The sequence below is a fragment of the Equus quagga genome, chromosome 7 (genome assembly GCF_021613505.1).
Source record: "Equus quagga isolate Etosha38 chromosome 7, UCLA_HA_Equagga_1.0, whole genome shotgun sequence".
Classification (NCBI taxonomy): domain Eukaryota; kingdom Metazoa; phylum Chordata; class Mammalia; order Perissodactyla; family Equidae; genus Equus; species Equus quagga.
Window position 1 is genome coordinate 69,904,660 of NC_060273.1, and position 22,677 is coordinate 69,927,336.

Sequence of the window (22,677 nt, forward strand, 5' to 3'; positions counted from 1 at the left end):
TTTCTGAACAAATCTGACCTCAGATTTTTAACTGTTTTGCGAATCTAGAGGCCCTCAGAGAATCTCATATGAGCCACAGCCACTCTCCCCACAAAAATGCATCCTCGCTCCAATGCACAGAATGTTGTGTGTTATTTCCCAAAGATCCCTCTGCACTAAAGCCCATCTGTGGACCTCAAGTTAGGGCCCCTCTGATCCGAGAGTGTGGGGTATTGGAAAGAGCAATGGACGATGAGTCAGGAGTCCTGGGTTCAGGGTCTTGGCCTCAGTTTCTTCATCTGTGGAATGGGGAGAGGGTAGGCCTCAATGTAAGATCTCACTGCGTGTTCCAGCTTCCGATGCAAACACACATGGCCCACATGTCGCTGGCCCCTCTGGTGGAGCTGCTCCAGTGGCTGACCCCAGCTCTGTCCCATCCCCCAGACATCCTAACCCCACCTGCTCTGGGTTCCATCTACGCCCCCAGGCCTTGCTCTGTGCTGATGATCTGATCAGCTAAGCTGGGCTGTGAGCTACTGACCACCAAGAGGTGCTGGATGCTAATCCTCTCACAGATAACAGCTCTGCATTTGAGCCAGAACTTTCTGAATCACCCCAGCTCATCTCAGAGAGAGAGAATGCTTCGCGATCTTAATGGAGAGTGGGGTGACTTTAGAGGGGACCCTGGACTTTGATTATAGGGTGCCTGTCACGTAGCATCTGTGCAAGATGGTGAATAGCTGAAAATTTGGGACTAGAATCCTGAAGAGAAGATGGTCTATGTAGAAGCAGATTTCAATCTTGGGTGATGGTCATTGGCTTTCACCATTCGTTGTCACAGAATCCTTTGTGAAGCTGATGAGAAATATTTCTCCTCTGCCCAGAGCAATGCACAGACACAGAGTAATTTTATTAAAATTTTAGGTGTGTTGGTGAACACTCAGGACTTCCCCAGAGATTCCAGCTAATGGCCCGGTAGGGAGGATGTACGGGAAAGTGGTAAGAGAATGGGTGGAGAGAGAACAGGGAGCTGCTACGTTGTTGGGGGGGAAGATAAGGAAGTGAAAGCAGTGTCGGCGCGAGGGGAACACCAGGGAGAGTGCACCCACCCAGAAACGAAGGGAGGATGGGCCTCCATCTGGGTGTCAGTGGGGCCAAGTGCCACCTGGTGTGGGGCTGGGCAGGCGATGAGGCCCAATGAGGGCCGCAGGGACTGGGGAGCATTGGGTGGGCAGGCCTGGCACAGCTTTTCTTCTAGGGAGCCCGGGGGTGGGAACCAGATTGTGGTGGGTTCAAGGAGTGTGGGAGGTGGGAAGAGGAGGCGGTGGATGTCGGACACTTGTTCTGGAAGTTTGGCAGCAAAGGAGGGAGGAAGGAAGTGGCCCAGGTTGCTGGGTCGAGAGAAAGGTTCTTGGTTTTTAATTTTTAAAAATGTTTTGGGCAGGATGGTTGTTTATTTTTCCAGAACGAGGGAGACCTGGGTGTGTTTGAGGAAACACCCAATGAAGGGAAGACCCTAAAGATTATCAGGCCCCCCGACAATGAGACCACCAAGGTGTCTAGGTGGAGGGAGGGTTCAGCGACTGTGCTGTCTCCGGAAGGCCCCGTAAACAGTGTGTCTGTCTGCTGAGACCCACAGGCCTGCCTGGGCTCTGGGCGGCTCCGGGTGAAGGTGGAGGTTTCCTTTAGAGGAAGTCGGCAGTACCCAGTTTAGGGTAGCAGGAACCCCTCCCCATCCCAGGAGGAAGTGGGGCTGGGGTTCCTCATCTCCATCTTTCAAATGGGGAAACTGAGGCCCAGAGGGATAAGCAAGTGGGCAGCCAAGCTGGGTGAGTCCCCAGGTCTTTCAATCCCCATGTAACACTCTCAGTGCTGCACCTGGCTGCCATGGCAGCATTTTGGGGTGTCTCAGGCCAGAGAGGGTGGTAAGCCCCCTGTGGGCTGGCAGCCAGCAACCCCCAGGACACCTCGCCTGCCAGGCAGCCAGGAAGCAATTTCCCAGCATGGATCTTGCTTTTCACGGCCCATTAGCACGTTCTCACATTCTCGGCCACGCTGACCCGCTCTCACAGTGCCCTCTCCATCTGTCTGTTGGGACGCTGGGCACAGCCTCGCCGTGGACTCACGCTCATGCCTGCACACACCCGGGGCAGCTGCTCTGCCCTGAGGAGCAGCCCCCTGCCCTCCTCGCCACGGGCCCCACACCTCTCCTGGCTTGCTTCCTCCCCAGGCTTGCCAGACAAGGTCCATTTTGTTTCTGATGATGCCAGCTGTTCTCATCAGTTTATAGATGATGATGCCTATAAAAGGCGTTGTTTCTTGAGCATTTACTATACTCCAGGGACTGTGCTAAACCCTTTGCATACCTCATTATCTTGAATCTAACACTGAAGCCTTGAAACAAGTGCACAGGGTGGGTACTATTCTCATCTGCCTTTTACAGGTGAAGAAACAGGCTGCCTGAGGTTAACCTGCTAGTAAGGGACTGCACCACGGTTTGAACTCTGGTTGGTCTGGTTCAGGAGCTGCTGTTCTTATTCACGTGGAACTTCACTGTCCCATATGGTGATCACTAGCCACAGATAGCTATTTAAATGAAAGGAAATAAGAAATCCCGTTCTTCAGTCACACCAGCCACGTTTCAAGCGTTCCTTAGCCATCTGGGGCTAGTGGCTGCCACATTGGACAACACAGAATATTTCCACCATCACAGAAAGTTCTGTTGGACAGCGCCAGTGTAGAATATTAAAGGTGGGAGGGCCTCTGTGCTATTTATCCTCATCCCTGCCCCAACCTCCCTGTTGCGGATAAAGAAACTGAGGCTGACGTTGGGGCAGACCCCTGCTCGAGAACTTCCAGCAGGGCTGAGGGCTGAGAGTCCATCCCTTCAGTGTCTGTCTGTCTCACACACGCTCCTCCCTGCCCGCATTCTGTGACCTTCTCACTCACATGAGCACACTCTGCATCCAGGGTGACATAGTATGCTTTGTGGCAGCCAGAGCCTCATGGCATCACGTACACTAGGACAGTGACGGGGCTGCCGACACACACGTCTGGGCAGACGTGCCCCCTCGACCCCTTTGCACCCAGGAACACTTTCACAGGCACCCTCAGGACCCGCCTGGGGACATCCCTCGTCACACAGGGCCCTCACATGCAGGCCTCCTCCCTTCCCCTTGGGACCCCTGGTCACACCCTCCCACCTACCCTCCCCACCTTGGCCTCCTCCCCTCTCCCACCCTGTCCTGTTCCAAGTTCCTGCCCACCCACCTGCCGGCCACCTGCTCTGCTCCGGGCCGTGGGAGGAGTGGGCTGGCTCTTCTGTTTGCCAAGGCTCTGGGCTGTGGCCACTCGCTCATGCAGGAAGAGAGTGCAGAAATATGCCTTTTTTAAACAAAGGATAAAAAGAGGAAGTTAGGGCTGCAGGCTCGCTGCCCCTACTCTTATTTTTGCTGCAGCGTCTCCTCTGCCCCTCATCTCCCTGATCCCAGCACCATGGCAGGCAGGGGTGAGCCCTCCCACGTGTGGATGGAGACCTGAGGCTGCATAGGTGGAAAGAGGGGTTCCCTGGCCCCGGCCCTGCCCTTGCCCCATTTGATGCTCTATGTGCCTGGCACTGTGCCCAGTGTTTGCACGTGTCAGCTCGCTGAATCTCCCCAACACCCAGAAGGTAGATGCTATTATTGCTGCCATTTTACAGGAGGAAACAGAGAGGTGAAGTGCCAAGTTCAATATCACACAGTGAGTTGGGGGCGAGTCATGATCGGACCACAGGGCTTTGTGAGCCCAGAGCCCCTGCTCTTGAGGGTCACACTCTCCTGCCTTTGAAGGAGTCAGAAGAACAAGTGCAGGTGACCTGGATTTCTTCACGGCCTCACCAGGAATATGCCTGCTCACTTGAGGCCTCAGTTTCCTGGTCTGTTCAGTGGGGGCTCATAATGCCCACTTCACAGAGTTGCAATGAGGGTCAAGAAGAAGCTTAATGGGGAATGTGCTTTTAAAGGGAGGACGTCTTCTGGGTATGTGAGAGGCTGGTGGCCTCTGGATCAGCAGCTCTAAACTGGTTTGTACAAACTCCTCTCTCTGAGCATCTGCTAAAAGCTATGCATCCTTGCCCCAGAAAAAAATGCACATACCCACACTCAGAGGCACAGGATGTCCTTGGGGAGCACAGGACCCCTACGGCCGCACCCCCCACATCCTGGCCCCCTACTTAGACCCTGGTATTTACACAAAAGCTTGGCGCTTTGTTCTGAGGAGGAAGTTCAGCGAGTGTGCCTTCTCTTGTTTACAGGCGTGGCTCTTAGGTCCTCGGGTCCTGGGCAGAGCCCGGGCTCACGGGGCCTGTGGAGCCTGATGCACAGAGCCCCGTGGGACAGCCTCATCAGTGCTGACTTCCAGGAGGCCGGGCTCTACAGGACTTCCCTGGAACACGGGCAGGGCAGTGCCGAGCAGGCTGGGACTGTGTGTTAAATGAAAATACGGATTTCCTTGGCCCACACCCAGAGGTTCTGGCTTGGTAGGTCGGGTGGGGCCTTGGAATATGTATTTTTAAATGATCCCCAAGGATCTTGAGGATTCTAAGGCAGCCAATTTGATGACCATTGATTTAAGGTCTTTACCCAGAATGCAATTTTGTTTCTCTAGTGGAGAAATTGCATCCCTCCCTCCCGCCATCCACCTCTGATTAATTGAGCTCCAGCTCAGGACCAAGCAGGGGCTAGCTGCTGGTAAGTGAGACAAGACGCAGCCCCTGCATTCAGGACCTGCGTGCCCCTCCTCTCCCTGGAGTTCTTGGAACCTTTCCCAGAAGCGGCCACTTCAAACATTCTCTCCCCTGGGGCCTTTGAGGATCGAGGCCTCCCTCAGGGCAAGGACATGAAGGTCTTGGGGTCCATCCCCTGCCAGGGTAGGGTGGGAGTGCTTCAAGAGACCATCACACCCCCTTCCTCAGATGCCTCTTCCTGTTCCTAACACCCCTCCCTGAACATCCTCTCCCTTGTCTCATTCCAGTCCCTCTCGCTGTTGCTGGCATCACCTCCTATTCCTGCAGGTGACATCTATGGAGGCCCGCAGGGGAGCAGGCATTGGGTACCCGGCATGGGGGTGTGGGGACAGAAATAAAGTCCTGGCCCTCAGGAACTCATTGCTGGGTGGGCAAGACAAACGGCCAAGCAACTACAGCCTGGGCTCGATGGGGAGGGACTACAGGGTGCTCTGGGGGCACAAACAAAAGACCCTCTGGCGGCGAGGCTCCTCAGGGAAGGTGGCCAGGCTCCTGCTGCTTTCCTCCATGGGAAGGACAGGCAGGGGCTGCACAGCCCAGGGAGAGTCCGTTGCTTTGCGAGACCATCCATTTGTCATGAATTCTGGCCTTCTCTGGCTTTCCTAAGAGGTCATATTTCCTGGTCTCTAGCCCCCCTCCCAGATCCTTCTTCCTCATCTTTCCACACAGTTCCCTACCCCTCTCTTCATATTGCCCAGACACGGAGCCCGTGACAATGTCCAGGGGCATGTGCATTGCGGGCAGCTGTGCCCATCTGCAGGCTTCCTCACTGCCTGCCAGGTCCTTCCCTGCTCCCATCAGCCTCATCTTTGTGGCCTGGACCTGCCCATGCACTTAGGAGGGGACATCAGAGTTTGGAGGGTGTGATGGGGTGAGGCCACGTCAGGAACCCGGACGTGCAGGCCAGGAGGTGGCAGATTCACTTGGTCGGGGAGAAGCCAGAAATCTGGGAGTGAAATATTTGAGTTCTAGCCTCAGCAATGCCTGGAACTAGCCACGTGACCTTGAGCAGTCTACACTGAGCTACGCCAATGCTCCAAGTCTGGAGCCCTACTCTAGCCTTAAGGAATCAGAATCTGCGTCTTAACAAGACACCAGAGTGATTCGCATGGATCTCAAAATTAGGGAAGCCTGCCCCGCAGACTTGCTTCTTGCGATTAGCCTATGGTTAGGGCAGTACTGGTAGTGACCGTGATCAGCATCCGGCCCCTTAGGGGCCTCCTCTGTGATAGGAAGGGGTTGGACCAGATGACCTTTGTGGTAGAAGGTACAACATGGCACCCAGATACCACATCTGGTTCTCAAAATAGTTTTGTTGGGCCTGATACTCTGTTTACTTTTTTTGGAATAAGTGCCAGTATTTAAAAGTTGGGAAATTTTGCATAAATATCCATATTTTCGGCTTTTCTTGAAAAATCAAACAATCCAGGAAATGGGCCACATTCCACATGGCAACAATCAATGTCCCTTGCAAACAGTGATACTCACAGCCCTCACTCCCACTTCTCTTCCAACCACGAATACTTTGAGGGTAAAGTCCCAGGAACCTCTTAAAACATGTGAAAAGATGCTCAGCCTCCCTCTCAGTGTGAGAAACACAACTCAAATCTACCCCGAGTTGCCGTGTTCCACCTGTCTCAGTAGCAAAGATAAGAAAGTTTGGTAACACATCCTGTTAACAATGGCAGAGGAAATGGTCCCCTCACATGCTGTTGGGAAAGTAAGTTGGTACCATCTCTAAGATGGAAAATCCCTTATCATCTATCAAAATTAGCAAACAACATCCACCCTATGACCAAATACACCAGCTCTAGGCGTTTATCCACAGACACTTGCACGCATGGGAAACGTAATTCTCATGCACACGTAGATGGTTAGTCCGTGCAGCACTGTTTGTAATTGCTGTAGATTGGAACTAACCTGATTGCCCACTGATGGGGACTGGCTAGGTAAGTTATCGGACCACAGCTGTATGATCAAATGCCATAAAATGAGGAGCTCTTTGTGTTATAACATGGAAAGAGGATCTCCAAAATATTTGCCAAAAAAAGGAGGATGCAGAACAGCTCACAAAGTCCAGCACCATTTGTGTGGGGATACTGCCTGTGGAAAGATGCTCTGGTGACACTGGCTGTCTCCAGGGAAGGGACCTCGGAGACAGGGGTACAGGGATGGGAGGGGGGTCTTTTTGCTATCCACACTTTTGTATCTTTTGAACTTTGAATCATGTCAATGTGTTATCTACTCAAAGAATAAACAACTAAAAACTTTCAGGGACCTCAATTCTGCAATTCTAACACTACATGATTCTAATGTTTTTCAATTTGGTGAGCTAACTTATTACAACTCTGGAAAGCTCATCTCTCGTGTGGCCAAGCTCCTAATAATCCAGTACCTGTGGTCCTCTGGGTCTTGGGCCCTGCTCTTCTCTGGCTCGGGTCACAGCAGCCCCTATGAGCTCAAGCAGCCCTGGAGGAGGGCTCCCAGCTAGCATGGTGCAGCTGCATGGACGCCAGCGTCTCCTGGGGATGCAGCCCTTGGCCCCTTCTCACCTCCTTTGCCTTCTCTGTCCTCCCAGGGGAGCCTTCTCAGTGGTGCGCAGGTGTGTGAAGGTGCTGGCTGGCCAGGAGTATGCTGCCAAGATCATCAACACCAAAAAGCTTTCAGCCAGAGGTAAGTGGTGGATCCATGCTTGGCCCACCCTCTGGGGCTCTCCCTGCCTTCACTCCACCCTCTACCCCTTGGGTTAGAACCAAGGCCTGGGTCTGTCCCCTTGGTCAATGTCACATCCTTTGAGGGGCTTCCCTGACCCCCAAATTTGAGGCAGTCTCCCAGATTTTATCTCTCTCATTACTGTTTACTTTCTTTGTGGCTTTTCCCCAACCTAGACTTTTCCCATTTACTGACTAGACTCCTTGTTTATCATCCATTTTCTCTCTTCACTAAAAGCTCCAAGAGGGTGGGGATGGATCCCATGCCCTGCGTGTGCCCAGCACCTAGGACAGCGCCCAACATCCGCGGGGCTCGGCCAGTGCCCAGTGAGCTCCAGGGCACTCTGCTTCAACCACTCCAGGACAGTGCCTCCCAAACCTGTCCTCACACTGGAATCCCCTGGAGAGTTTCAAACACTCCTGATGCCTGGGTCCCGACCCCAGAAGTTATGATTTAGTTTGTCTGGGGCATGACTTGGGTTTTAGAAAAGATCCCAGGTTAATTCTAATTTGAAAGTGGTCCTAGACCAACAGCATCAGCATCACCAGGAGGTTGTTAGAAATGCAAATTCTTGATTCCAGACTTAAGGAATCAGAATCTGTATTTTAACAAGATGCCCGGGTGGTTCATGTGGACTTAAAACTTGGGAAGCCTGCCCAGGAGCTTGCTTCTTGCCCTTAGCCTGTGGTTAGGGCAGTAATGGTGGTGACCATGGCGAGAGTGTTGGGGAGAATTATCTTCAAAGAGGCAATCGCCGCTCTGAACCATGTCTAAGCGTGTTGGGGACCCCCTGAGGTGGAGGGAATTCTGCTGGGTGAGGCAGGTGTCCGTGCGGGTTGTGCAGCCCATGGCTTGTGCAGCCTGGGAGATGTGGTGTGAGGGGCTGGTATGGTGCGCAGGTGTTGACCTGGCAGAAGCCTCAGCTGTGTCTGGGCCGGGGCCTGGCAGGTATGGGGTTCACCGAGGCTGGTACAGGATGTTCATGCTGTCCCCCACAGGCCTCCCCATGGGCCCCTTGTTGGACCGCATGTTACTGCCTTTCATCTCTCTGGCTCAGTGTGGCTTGAAGCCTAGCACTTTCTCCTAGTTACTGGACTCCCTGTAGTCAGGCCAGTGTCCCGCAGGGAGAGAGGCCAGGGATGGGGGGCTTCCCTGAAGGCCCAGAGCCCGTGATGGCACACAGTCAACATGAAAGCTGGGGTGGACAGGCAAAGCCTGTGGAAGGTCCAGAGCCAGAGCCAGGGGTGGGGAGCCAGGGCAGGTAGGAGTGCTGCCTCATGTCCAGATGCCAGACTGGCCTTGCCATAGCTGTGTGGCTAGTGGCAGTTTGGTGCCCTCTCTGTGCTTTATGTCTCTAGTGATCAAGGAAGATACCCAATCCCTGAGATACAGTGGGGGCAGGACTAGAACTATGTCTTGGGGTGATAGGTTGAGATAGCCCCCAAACGAGAGAGGGTCAGGAATCAGGTCCTCCCTGGATGCCGGAAATCTTGAGCTGGTTCACCACACTCTCAGAGCCACATCTACACACACGCGCGTGCACACACACACACACACACACACACTGACAGAAAGAGACAGATGTGGATGGGAGAGAATGGAAGGGGCGTCGCCTCTTTTCTGGAAGATGACTAAGCATTCCTGGGCAGTGTAGACTCTGGGCTGTGCCAGGCAGTAACTGCCAAGCCCACTCTCTTTGGCGATTTGTTGAGCCTTTGACCTCCTGGGAGGAAGGTGGCCCAGGCCAAGGCGAGTATGCAGGGTGGCCGGGAGGTCCTCAGGGGAACCTTCTCAAAGAAGCCCACCAACCGCCCACGCTCTCCCCGCAGTGGGGGAGGAGGAGCACAGCTTCTTTTAGGGTTTCTTTGCCACTCATGGCGCCTGGGGTGGGGAGTGGTGTGAGGCTGAATATTTGGCAACAAGCTCTAAACTTCTCCTGCTGGCACTCCTTGTGACTTCAGCAGTTCCCGGCGGGGGGGGAGGGGGAGGGCGTGCCCACCCGGGGTGTCCGTCCAGCCCCCCAGGGAGCTGTGACTTCCCCTTCCCCACCCAGGCCAGCCTCTTCTGTAGAGTGGTTCCCAAACCCAGCAGATATTTTTTGTATGTATTGTTAAACTAGTCTTTTCAATAATATGCTCATAGAATAAGCAGTTCTAAGAAGCCATAAAGACATGAAATGAAATGTAAACATTTCGCCCATCCCAATGCCTGCCAAATCATCTAGGGACCCTTAGAAAAATGCAGCTCAGTGCCACCCCTGAGGGTGGGATTCAGCAGGTGAGGCCCAAGCTCCTGCATTTAAACACTCCTGTCAGCAGGGAGCACGGCAGTACGGCTCAATGCTAAGTCCCCACCGGCTCTGCTTGCTTCCCAGCCTAGCCTCCCAGAGCCCACAGAAAGAATCCATTACAGGCCGGCCCAGTGGTGCAGGGGTTAAGTTCCCACGCTCCGCTTTGGCAGCCCGGGGTTCGCTGGTTCGGATCCCAGGTGTGGACCTACAGTTATCATGCCATGCTGTGGCAGGCGTCCCATGTATAAAGTAGAGGAAGATGGGCGTGGATGTTAGCTCAGGGCCAATCTCCCTCAAAAAAAAAAAAAAGAGAGAGAGAATTTATTAGCATTGTAGGGCATGCTGGGCACTGGGCGTGTGGATGAAGTTGGTGCAGCCAGAGGGCTTGGCTCATTTACGGCCCCCCTCCACAGGCCCTACTGTCCACCCCAGCGCCAGGGGGTCACTTCCTCCGCTCCCTGGTGACCAGTTCCCATGGTGTGGGCTCATTCAGGTGCCCCTGAGCTTCTGGTCCACATGAGGGAGCCTGTGAGGAGGCAATGAGGCACCTCTTCCCTGTCTTTCTCATCTTCCTCCCCACCCCGCCCGGCACTCTTGGTCCTCGAGATTATTTCTCCACCTCCCAGGAGCCTGATCGAGGCCCTGTAGAGGGAGGGGCATTTCCTGTTCCAGGACAGAGATCTCTTTTCTCCCCTGGTTCCTGTGCCTCCAGCCAGCATCCCGCTGCCCGCCTGCCTGCTGGAGCCCACCCCCTCTGCAAGCAGAGCCCCCCAGGCTGCCTGGTTTCACTCTCCCGTGCTCTGCTCTGTCCCTCTCTACCATGCTGGCACTGTCTGGCCCCAGGAACCCCACCCCCAGTCTGCTGAGCTCTGGGCAGGGCTGGCTCCCTTAATCCCAAGACCCTGGAGCCTGCCCCCAGGACTGGAAAAGGTTGACAGGGTATCACAGCGGGCACTGGGGCAGTCTTCCAGGTACCCGGGGAAGAAGGCTGAAGACTAGCTTCCCTCCGACCTCTTACTGTTGTGGGACTCTACTGAGATGGAAGGATTGATTTATCAATCAACTAATTATCAGAATGGGAGGCACATAGTGTAGTAATTATGAACATGGGTTGAAATCCCAGCTCTGTCACTTCTTAGCTATGGGAACTTAGGGAAGCTGCTCGAGTGACTCTAGGCCCAAGGAACATGTAAGTGACCAACAGACAAGGTCTTGCTCTCACTGCACCTCTTTTCTATGGAGGGAAATTGAAAAGAACAGTAAACACACAAATAAGCTGGGTAAGTTCAGGTAGCAATGACTGTTATAAAGAAAATAAGACAAGGTAATGGGGAAGTGATGGGGCAAGAGGGACCCTCAGTAAAGGCAGCCAGGGAAGCTCTCTGAGGAGGTGACATTGTGCTGGCATCTGCTTGAGGAGAAGGAGGCAGCCATGAGAAGACCCAGGAGAAGTGCGTTTGAGGCAGAGGGTGCAGCAAGTGCAAAGGCCCTGAGGTGAGAAGGGGCTTGATGCACCTGAGGCCAGAAAGGGGGCCAATGCTGCTGGAGCTTCAAGGCCAAGAAGAAGCAGGACCCAGCAGGGTCTTGCTCCCCGTGGCAAGGAGTTTGGATTGTATCTTAGTACGTTGGGAAGCTGTGGGAGAGTTGGAAGCCAGGGAGCGGGCAGAGCTAAATTATATTTTAATAAGAGGTCCTTGGCTGCCGAGCATTGTTGGTCAGGGCAGGGGTCAGGGGGAGCATCCGGGGTGGTTCCTCAGGGCCCTGAGTTCTAGGAAGACTTGACCACCTGATGAGCAATTTTGATAAAGGGACTGCTCCTTCTCCCTGGGCCTGTTTCCCCATCTACATAACGGAGCAAGGCCTCAGAAGTCAAGAGCAATGTGGTCCCCACATTTCTTGAGGTTCCCTGTATATTAGAAAATGGAAACATTTCAAACAGAGTTACAAAAATTATTGTATAAAACGTCTATGTTTACACTGAACGCTTTTAGCACTGAAATTTGCAATGCCATGTATTGTCCTTCACACAAGACGATTGCGAGATTTACAGAAACGATTAATTCCTCACCTTTCCAGCAATGAGGTCTGGCAACCAGGTGTAGATCCGAACTTGGGTGACCAGTGCTTCCTTCTTTCAATGCTGTCCATGCAACTCTGCTCCTAGGTGACCTCATGTGGGGAAAACACCAGAATTCTAGGTTAGGTCCCTCCGCATGAATGTGTAGCCTGGGCCAGAAGGCTCCCAGCCCCCTCTGACAGGCCCCACATTGACCTGCCTGATTTCTGGCTCTGCTGGGGATGGGTGGGGTCGGGGACAGGGCATGGAGCCTGGGGGGGGTCCCGCCTTCCTCAGCCCACTGAGGGCCTCCGCCAGCCCTTGGGGGGGTTCCCCCTCCTTTGCCTGGGAGTCAGCCTTCCCCTACCCTGGAGGATATAGAAGGAGGCAGGGAGGGAGGGGGACCCAGGAGGATGCCCCCCAACCCTGAACCGGGCTCCCTTCCCCTAACCTGCAGCTGCCTTCAGCTGGGGAGTTGAGCGTACACCCCACGGAAACAGGATTGGCCTTAATTGCTTTGCTGATGGAAAAGCCACATTGCAGTATCGATCTTGGCTTGCGCAGCCATTGAGGATGACCGGCGATTGCTGCCATGGAGGGGGCCGGGGGAAGGCGAGCTGGCTGCCTGGGGACAGGGGCTGGGACTTTCTACATCCTCCTCGCCCTCCCTGGTGCCTGCCTGCTCTGGAGGGGCCATTCAGAGACCGGGGTTCTAGTGAGTTCTCTCCTGTGGGCCTTGATTTTCCCACTCAGGAATTGGGGGCAGGTGGAGGTGGTGGTGGTGACTCAGGGCGTGGAGAACACTGTAACCCCTGGAGTCTGGCCGCCTGGGGACAAAGCGGGGCTCCACTGCCCACCACTGGCACGACTTTGGGCCAGCTGCTTAACCTCTCTGAACCTCTGTCTCCTCCTCTGTAAAGCCAGAACAGTGATAGCACCTCCCTCAAAGGCTTGTCATGAGGCCTTGAAATGTATGAAAGCGCTCTGCACACCACCTGAAACATAGTGAATATTCTACGTTTCATACTGGCTGCTTTTTTTTTTTTTTTTTTACTGTTTTGTTTTTAAAATTAGGCATTAAGCACCGAATTGTGAGAAAAGCACCAAAAAGGGAATTAAGAAATGCATAAAATAGGGACAGTGGTGGCCGTAGCCCAGGGTTGCTGGAAGACTGAATGGGGTCACAGCTATGGTTGCTCCCAGCCGCCTCAGATGCAGAGGCCACAGGTGGCAGGTCCTGAGCAAGGCTTCTCTCCCAAGTGGGTGGGGGATCCAGGGGATTTGGACGAAAGTCCTGGAAAGCAGGGATGAGAGCTCCGGGGAAGCCCCGAGGCTGCCACATACGAGTTCTGCCCTGCAGATTCTTTGGGGCTCTCTGTGTCCTCGTCCCGGAGTCCTCTGCAAGGGAGGTGGCTCTGTGAATTAATGCAGCTCTTCTTCTTCTCCCTTAGACAGATTTGTTCATTCGATCATTTGTTCTTTCATTCAGTTATTTCTTGAGCACCCACTCTGTGCCAGGCATTTGGGTAGATGGCAGGGTGCAACAGAGACTGAGTCCTTGCCCTCAAGGCTAGAGATACCCATGAGGCAGCGCGCAACGTGCTGACCAGGGGCCCTGAGATGGCAGAGGAGGGGCCCCTACCAGGCTGGCAGTCAGGGCAGGCTGCCAGGAGAGGGCAACATCTAAGGATGGGTAGGAGTGAATGATGGCCAGGAGATGGATGGGAGGTTGAAGGGGAGTGTTCCAAGCTGAGAGAACCATGTGTGCGAAGGCCTGAAGTGGAAGGGCTGAGCAGGATGTGCCAGGAGAAGAGAAATTCAGTAGTTAGTGTGCCTGGAGTGCCGCGTGAGGGCAGGGCTGTAGGAAGGGCAGCAAAGGCCAGCCTGGGGGCGGCTCCAGGCTGCATGGCCCCTGGGGCTTATTACAGGAAGGGGCTCATGGATGCTCCTTGTCTGAGAGCCCTGGAAACCGAGGCCCAGAGAGGGGAGGGGACTTCTGAGTACTGCACCCAGGCCTCTCCCTCTGCAGCTGCATCCCGCTGCCTTCCTGGAAGACCAGGAGGCCCTGCCCGAAAGGCAAGCTTTTCCAGGATGCAGGGGCTGCCCCGGGAGGTGAGATCCTGAGGGCTGTGAGGAGGGAGCGACGGAGTGGGTGCAGGTTTCTGCCTCACCTGGGACTCACCTGGGCATCTGTGTTTCAGACCATCAGAAGCTGGAGCGCGAAGCCCGCATCTGCCGCCTGCTGAAGCACCCCAACATTGGTGAGCCGCGGGGAACGAGTGAGGGTGCGGGGTGGGGCCAGGCCGGCTCCCCCTCCCTGCATGGTGGGTGTTGGGGGGGTGGTGCAACTGCTCTCTTCTCCAGGGATGGTGGAAATAGAACTGGGAAAGGGGGTGTCTTTAGTGGTTTCCACATTCCTCAGAGACCATCTTGGTTGGGGGGAAGGTGAGGAAGGGGCCCTTCCTCCCAGCCCACGCTGCCAGCAGCCTCCTTCAGAAAAGCTGTTTCAGGAAAACTCCAAAGCTCTGAGAGAGACGAAAATAGGCCAAGCTTGGCCTTGACCGGCGCAGTCCACTCCCCAAACCCACCCCTATGCTGAGTCAGCCTGGCACCGTGGCCCTGCCCACCTGCCTAGAACAGTGACCCTCAAGCTGGGAAGTGACCTCTGCCCCAGGAGTAGAATGAGCACAGACTGCATGGAGAGGCTGGGCCCAGAACAGGTGGGGATGGGCATGGAATAATATGCCACTGCCTGACCTCCCCTTCCCCACCCCTGCACAAATGGCGGGTTGTGTCCCTGCCTGTCAGGGTTCTGAGTCATGGGAGGAGGAAGCACAGATTCTAGATATAGTTCTGTCAGGAAATGGCTGTGTGACCTTGGGTAGGAGCGCTACCCTCTCTGAGCCACTTTCCCCCATCTTCATAAGGAGAGGGTTGTCTGGACTACCTGGGCATCTTGCTAACAGGTAGATTCTGGCTCAGTGGGTCTGGGTGGGGCCTGAGACTTTGCATATCTAATATGCTCTGAGGCGATGCCAAGGCTGTTGCTTCACAGACCACACTTTGAGGAGCAAGGTCTAGGTGGTCTCGAAGGAATATTCCAACTCTGACCGCCACTGCGCCTTCTCCCTGGGGAGAGAAGCATCTCTCTGTGCCCAGGGCCCCAAGGGTTAACTCTCCTGCTAGAGAGAAGCATCTCCATCTGCTATTTATACCCAGAAGGCACCTCCCCTTCCCTGTGCCTGGGAAGGGAACAGAGCTGCACAAACAGCAGCCCAAGGCTCCAGGGCCAGAATCAGAGAAGGGACAGCAAGGGGGCTGGTGGGGAACAACCCTGATTGGACCCTGGTCCTCTACAGTGTGGCCTTGGGCTGTTCCTGCCCCCTCCAGGCCTCCAACTCCCCAGCTGTACGATGGAGAAGGCTGTGAGTGATCGGTGACTGTAGAGCCCCATGGTTCTTAGAAAGGCTGTCAGCTCTGGAGGAAGGAAACAGGGAGTGTGTGCGTTTGTGTGTTGCTACACAATTGCAGCTGTCTCAGGTCAAGGCTGCCTCCTCCCCTCTGTGCCCGCTTCTCCCTCCCATTCCTAGCTATAATGGGGAGCAGTAAGTTACAGGCTCTGGAGCTAATAGGCTGCAGCTCAAATCCTGGGTTTGCTGCTTGTGGCCCTGGACATGTCACTTAACCAGGCTGAAGCTCAGATTTCTCCTCTGGAAAACGGAAATGATACCTACCTCATAATAGGACTGTAATGAATAAATAAAGCATAGCACAGTGACAGTCCTGAGGGAAGTGCTTTATTGTCGTTAAGCTGCCCTCCTTTTCCCCAGTCTACATCTTCCCACAGAACAACCTTGCCTGAAGACTTTCTGAAACTCCATACAATCCTTTCTGAATAACATCCTTTCTGAAACTCCACACAATTCTCATTCCTCTGAGCCATCGAGAGTTTTGGCCAGCAGTTTGGGGTGCTATATAGAACATCGTGGCTCAGAGAATGGAGTTTGCAGTCAGACACACCTGGGTTGAAATCCCAGCTCTGCCGTAGACTAGGTGTTTGCGCTTGGGCTGGCTATGGACCTCTCTGAGCCTTGGTAGCCCCCTCTGTAAAATGGGGATGATCATGGCACCCACCTTCTAGAACTGTTGGAAGGGTTAATTAAGATATTCCAAGTAAAGCGCTTAGCACAAGACTGACCCATGGTAGAATCTCAGAAATGACAGCTGTCATCTTCGTCATCATCATCAATGTTGAATCATTTATGCCTTCATTCCTCCATTTACCTGATGTCAAGTGCATCTGAAGCCCCACCATGTGCCAGGGCCCTGAGGATGTATGGACGAAATGAGGGTGACGAATGGGGGCTGGGGCGTGGGTGGCTGATACCCAAGGAAGCGGAGAGCAGAGCTGAGATCCAGAACAGGCAGACCCTCAGAAGAACCTGGCGCTGTTGTCAAGGATGGAAGTGTCGTGGGAGCCTGCCCCTTCCTAATCCTTCAAGCTTCTCACTTCAAAGTAGATTGTAATCGGCCCAAAGATGTACAGACAGGTACAGATGTGGATGCAGAAGCTGAGAGGCGAGTCTGTGCCTGGAGAAACTAGACTGAGTCCTATTCAGCCTGCTTGGTGAATCCAGCCAAGGTTACTTCCTGGCTGCTGCCTATGTGTGGCTGCTGCCCAGCCCCAAGGGGACCAGGTCAGGGAGGTCCCTGGCTCAGCACAGGTGGGTCCAACTGTGCCATGTGCAGAGCGCTTACCTCCAAGATCCTGCTTGGGGGAGGACAGTACCCTGCTCTCTGTACCATTACCACCTGCTTATGGGGCGACCCCTGAAGGCCACTCCAGGATGTATGCAGCAGACAACCTGAGAGTTTAGCATATGATTTGGGGTGGAGAAGGGAAGTGAGGCTGGTCCATGATGATGACAATGTCTTCATTTATTGAGTTCTTCCTAATGCCAGGCACTGTGTTGAGTGCTTTACGAGCATCGTCTCATTAATCCCCCACAGCAGTCCAGTAGTATTAGCACTGCTGCTGGGAATGGAGGCTCAGAGAGGGTAAATAGTTTGCCCAAAGTTACACAGCTTGTAAGAAGTGGAGCTGGGAGGTGAAGCCAGCAAGCCCAACTCCAGAGCCCACGTTCTCAGTCATTCTGTTGAGCTTCCCAAGTGGACGTCAGGAGTGTGTTGTCAGGGGCACACATGCAGAGGGGAACAAGTACTACCCTTCAGCTTCCAAGAAGAAAATAACCATTAGGAATATGACAGGAATGTCAGAAATTCATGCGTTCAGCTGCATGAATGAAGACTAGGTTACAGACTTGTTTGTTCTATGACAATATTTTAAAAAGTCAAAAAGTCACAGCATCACTCCATGAGCACAGACTCACCAGTCTCTCCCTGGGGAGGTGGGACCAGTGGGTAGCTGTGGCCCTTGAATCCTGCCTTTCCTCTTGGGCTCCGGGCTGTGATTCAGCCACCTCTCAGGGGCAGAAGCCGACTCCAGTACCTCCCGTGGGAGGGGGCTGGTCCAGCCCGTGTCCCCCTCGCCTGGCTGCTCAGAGGGGCAGCCTTTTACAGTCAGCACAAAGGCCCCATCTGAGCAGGGGTCACCTTTGACCCCCCCCCCCCCCCCACACACACACACGCCAATTCCATCCATTTCCCCGAGCCCTAGGACCTTCTCTAAGGGTCCCCAGCCTGCTTGGAGCTCCTCCTGAATGGCTGTTGACTGGTCCTAAAAGCCCTTCCTGTGATGCTTCTGGCCACCGCTAAGCTTCTTAGAGCTTCTCACACTCAGGAAAGGGGAGTTAAAAACTCACCTAGAGAAGAATAGCCAGGAAGGAGGCCACTCCCCAAGCATACACTTGGAGGAAGGCAGGGAGCGGAAACGCCCTTTTTCAAAACTTGATCTTGATACACTAATCATGCAAGCTTATTGTAGATAAATGAGAAGACAAATAATTTTTAAAGTATCTCCCATAACCTCAGCATCTAGAGCTAAGACTGTATGATATAAGCTGTCACATGATATTTGATGTGTGTACCTACTCAAGTACACCTGTCCATGTTATCTCAGGCCAGGTTTCCTAGAAGCAGAGCTTGAGGCAGGGGTTCAGGTACTTGTGGTTTATTGAGGGTATGCTCCCAGCGGAGACCTGTAAGTGATGGGGTGAATCAGTATGGAGAAGGGGAAGGACCTGAGCAGGGATGTGGCATCAAGTCAAGTCTAACTTTGATCGGATCCCAGGTGGAGGGTGCAGGGGGGGCGCCTCTGGAGCATAAATCCTGTCTTGGATTTGTTCCTCCTTAAGGCAAAGAGACTGGACGTTTGCACCAACCCTGCCTCCCATACATTCAGTTATTGGCTGAAGCCTGCAGGTAACCTCATAGGCAAGGTGGCTCCATCAGCAGTGGGCAACTCTCCAGAAAAGGGGGGCAACTGTGAGCTGTTAGCAGCCAACCTCCCAGCAGCCATACGATGGCTGCACCATCTTACTAAAGGGGGGCTGGGCAGGGCACCAGTGGAAAGCTGCCAGATTCTACACACAAAAAAACACAGGATGCCCAGCTCCATACACATATACATTAAAAAAATTAGGCCTGCGTTTGCTTTGAAATGCATTAAAAAATTAAAATAGATTAATGGATGGAAGAATGGATAGAAATGTAATAAAGCAAGTATAAGGAAACATTAATGATAGAATCCAGGTGGTGCATGCATGAGTGTTCACTTGATTATCTTTGAAATTTTTTATAAGAAAATGATGGTAAAAAATTAAAGCAGGATTATATTATATATACTCTTAGGTGACCTGCTTTTCAGTTTTACTTTAAAATATATTTGAAAGATCTGTCACTCATTATTTATAAGTATCTATCATTTAAGAATTTTGAAAAATTTTTATTTAAATTTGTGTGCCTTTCCTCCTCCATCTCTGGTCCCCATCTCCCCTCCCCAGTAGGCACTGATTCTGGGGTATTCTATTCGATGCCTGCTTCTCCAAACTTTGTGTGCAGACTTGAGAGCCATAAGTGATTTAAGGGACTCAGTGCTGAGTCAGAAATACATGTAAATGGCAAAAATTCAGGTGTCACTAGAGTTGACAGTGAAAACTAAGTCTTACAGATTCGTGACCGCTGCTCCCTCAATTCCCCTCCCCTAAGGCACCCCCAATGCCCACATCTCTGTATCCTTCCAGAAAGACTTAGGACACATACAGGCTTAAATACATCTTTTTTCAAAGGCACCATGTACACTGTTTTGCACTTGCTTCTTCAGCAAACAACGTAATTGAGAGAGGGTTGCAAACCAGAGGATACATAATGGCGGCATTATTTTAACAGCTGTGTAATTTTCCATTGTGCGATGTGTCACAATTCTCTGGGCCAGAACCCGCTCTGTGGACATTTTTAGTTTGTGGCGCAGAGGAGGACGTGAGCCTGTCCTCGGAGAACTTGCCCTTGGCTGGCAGCGTGCGGGCCCCCAGAGTCAGCCCCAGGCCTCAGGCCCTTCCTTTCAGCAGCTCAGGGGCGATTTGGGGGAGCTCTGGGCTCCTGGGAGCCTTGCCTCTGTTCTTGGTAAATGAGGTATGAAGAGAGGACAGTTTCTCAGCACGTCAGAACTCAGGGACCGCTGTCACTGCCGCCTTCACGGGCTCTATTATCTCCTCAGACCTAGAAGCAGAGCAGGGATGTTAGCTCAGGGCCAGCATCGAGTGAGCACCCACTGTGTGCCTCATGGAATTCTCACAACAAGCCTTCAAGTCCAGGAGTCTTAGTCTCATTGTGCAAGCAAGGAAAGAGAGGCTCAGAAAGGCATAGCAGCTTGCCCAAAGTCACACAGCTAACGAGTGGCAGAGATTTGAGCCACAGGCTCGTTCCGTGACTGCCTAGCAAGGAAACTGAGAGTTGGAAAGGAGAAAGAGCCAAACTTTGACCAAAACAGGGGTCCGTAGTATTTAAGCCCAGGCCTCTTTTGGCGATGCTTAAGGTCAGTGAGCCCTGTTCACCTGCGTTTGTCAAAGCACCTGGTACCTAGCTTGTGCTCAGTGACTGTCTGAGAAATTGCAGTGTTGGCTGTCTGAGGGCTGGGAGGGTGGGTGGGGGTGGGGAGCAGTGTGCCCGGCATAACTGGCTGCCTGGTCCTTCCCACAGTCCGGCTCCACGACAGCATCTCTGAGGAGGGCCACCATTACCTGATCTTCGACCTGTGAGTTTGGCACCCACCCCCCCCCCACCCCGACCCGGGATGTCCTGTGGGTATCTGGGCAGCCTGAGCACAGGTGCCCTCTCTGGATCTCTTGGCCTGAGGGGTCCCAGCTGCCCCCAGGCTGGGCTGAATCCCCTCTTTTGATACAGTTTCCCAAATCACAGTCAGCCTGCCACCCGAGCAGCACACATCTGTTTTCCTGAAACACCAACACACACTTTTAACTTTCGCCGTCATATATTTAGTTTTGTTTCTATTTGTGGCCAGTGATGCTCGTGTTCCATTTCTAGCAGGGGTATAAAGTTTCCTTTTGGAAGAGTTTTAAAGTTTTTTAAAGCCGGTCGATTGAATGAGGAACAATAATGGAATGATAGGCCTCAGTGGGCAGAGAAGCTCAGCAAGGACACTGGTCTCCTCTGGGCTCTTAGGATGTTGATAATGGGAGAGCGAGGGGATCTATGGGAAGTCTCTGTACCTTCTGCTCAATTTCGCTGTGACCCTAAAGCTACTCTCAAGATAAAGTCTGCTGAAAAACAGAACAGCCCAGCCCTTGGGCTCCAGGAGCCTACTGAATCCTAGTGATGGGTTCCTGGTATCCCACCTCCAGTCCCAACTTCAGCCTGGGCCTGGTGGGGACAAGGGCCGGGATGGAGGGGACGAAAGTCAGTGAAGGGTGGGCTGGAAGCCAGGAAGGGGTTGTAGCAGGGGGCACCCCCATGACCCCTGGGGTCCCTCGTTTGGGGGCTGAGGTTCTGAGGTCCCTGGGCCTCGCCCTTAGCTGCCTGAGGCCTCTGTGAGAGGGTGACTCCATGCCTGTCTCCCCAGGGTCACTGGCGGGGAGCTGTTTGAGGACATTGTGGCCCGGGAGTATTACAGCGAGGCGGATGCCAGGTGAGTGCCGGGTGTGACCTGGCAGTGGCATCCCAGGACAGGGCATCTCGCCTGGCTTCCCGGGGGGGCGCCCCCCCTCACACGATGACCCCTTCCTTTTTCTCCCCAGTCACTGTATCCAGCAGATCCTGGAGGCTGTGTTGCATTGCCACCAGATGGGGGTGGTGCACCGGGACCTGAAGGTGAGCAACTCGCCTGAGGGTGCGGCTCACCAGGGAGCTGGCCCCTCTGCCCCTGCCCTTCCCTCTGCCTGCAGTATTCCCAGAATCCCTTCAATTTCCCTGAGTTGGGCTAGATGGGGACTATTTCCCCCACTGTTCCAATGTGGAAACTGGGCTCAGGGAGGTCGAGCATCTGGGCTCAGGACGCAGGTCTCCCGACTCCCAGCCGCACATGCTTTGTGCCTGGCCAGGTGAGACGCAGTTAGACTGCCAGGATTGGCTATGGTATGGTCCAGATCCCTGCTAGGCCGCTTTCTAGCTGCACGGCCTCAGCTTCTTTACAGTGAGGGTTGCCATAGCAACGTCGGCACAGGGTTGGTGAGGATGTCAGAGGAGACACCAGTGCCTGGTACACAGATGCGATGTTTCTCTTGTTTCCAGGTCTCTGGCAGGTGGAGGAGGGGAAAGACAGGGCTTGAGGCCCTTGGAGTCCTTCCTCCTCTCCCTGGAGAAGGAGATGGTCAGGACTAAGGAGATGGTCAGGACTAAGGAGATGGGCAGGCTGGGGCTGGCACCAGCCGCATGGCTTTGCCCAGTCAGCACAGACTTCTCAGCTCTCCTCTGCTGGGCCTCGTGGCATCAGCCGCTGGTAGCTCATAACATCGTCCCCACTTTGCAGAGCAGGAAACTAAGGCCTAAAGAGTCCAAGGGATTTGCCTGAGAGTATGCAGTTCAGCTATGCTTGAGCTCAGACTGGAGCCATGAACTTCTGACCCCACATCCCATGCCCTGGGTGTCCTAGGGCTAAAAAGCCACTCAGTCCAGCTCCTGCTTCTACAGTAGCCCCTTCTAGGTGACCCTATTGGGTGTCCATCAAACCTCTTCTTTTTGGCCTTCGGTGACTGTGAACTCACTTCTGATGAGGTGGCCCCTTGCACCACTGGGAAATGCTTCTTCCATCTGTCCTGCTGTGGGATTTTGCCTGTGAACCCCAGTTCTACCCTTTGGGGCCACGCAGATCAAGTATCCACCTCAGAGCAGCCCTGAGGCCTCTTGTCGTAGCCCCTGAGTCTTCTGCAGGCTGTTCTCCATCCCCACCCAGGACGGCATGTCCAGGCCCTCCTCACCCTGGGCACCCCCCTGGGCATCCTCATTTTCCAGGTCCCTTTCTGGGGTGCAATGCGCTGACCAGAACCCCTCCCCACCTCTGACTGTCACAGCCATCTGTGGCTCCTCACCTGAGCCCAGGTGAGCCCCCAGTGGGTCAGTCCAGACCCCCAGGCAAGCGTGTGCTGGAAGAGTGTCTCTGGCCAGACCGCAGGGCGGCTCTCCCCGAGGGCCTGTCCCATTATAGCTGCGGCTGCTGCACGGGAGGGGGAAGGAGGAGAGGCAGCACCAATTCAGGCCACTTCAGATAGATTCATTAGTGGCACATTCATCAAATCAGGGCAGGACGGCGACCGAGACCCGGGACATGCTGGGAACACAGTCCCCAGAGGACAAAAGAGGCCTTCACGAGGGGCAGACAGAGCTATATTTGTTTGCGTCCTGCCTAGCTTTGGGCAGTGAAAGGTCAGATGCGGGACCCCT

The 22,677-nt window shown here is 53.8% G+C and overlaps 1 protein-coding gene across 3 annotated transcripts in view; it reads left to right on the forward strand.

The window, feature by feature from the left end:
* CAMK2A (calcium/calmodulin dependent protein kinase II alpha) overlaps positions 1–22,677 on the forward strand; it is a 59,962-nt gene that overhangs the window by 7,613 nt on the left and 29,672 nt on the right. For 2 of the 3 annotated variants that reach the window (XM_046667593.1, XM_046667594.1), the window contains exons 2-6: positions 7,344–7,438; positions 14,025–14,084; positions 19,981–20,035; positions 20,861–20,926; positions 21,036–21,108. In XM_046667593.1, coding sequence (XP_046523549.1) covers positions 7,344–7,438; positions 14,025–14,084; positions 19,981–20,035; positions 20,861–20,926; positions 21,036–21,108 — 349 coding nt within the window. Of the gene's footprint in view, positions 1–7,343; positions 7,439–9,162; positions 9,227–14,024; positions 14,085–19,980; positions 20,036–20,860; positions 20,927–21,035; positions 21,109–22,677 lie in introns of those variants that run through there. The other variant, XM_046667595.1, reaches the window with a different exon arrangement.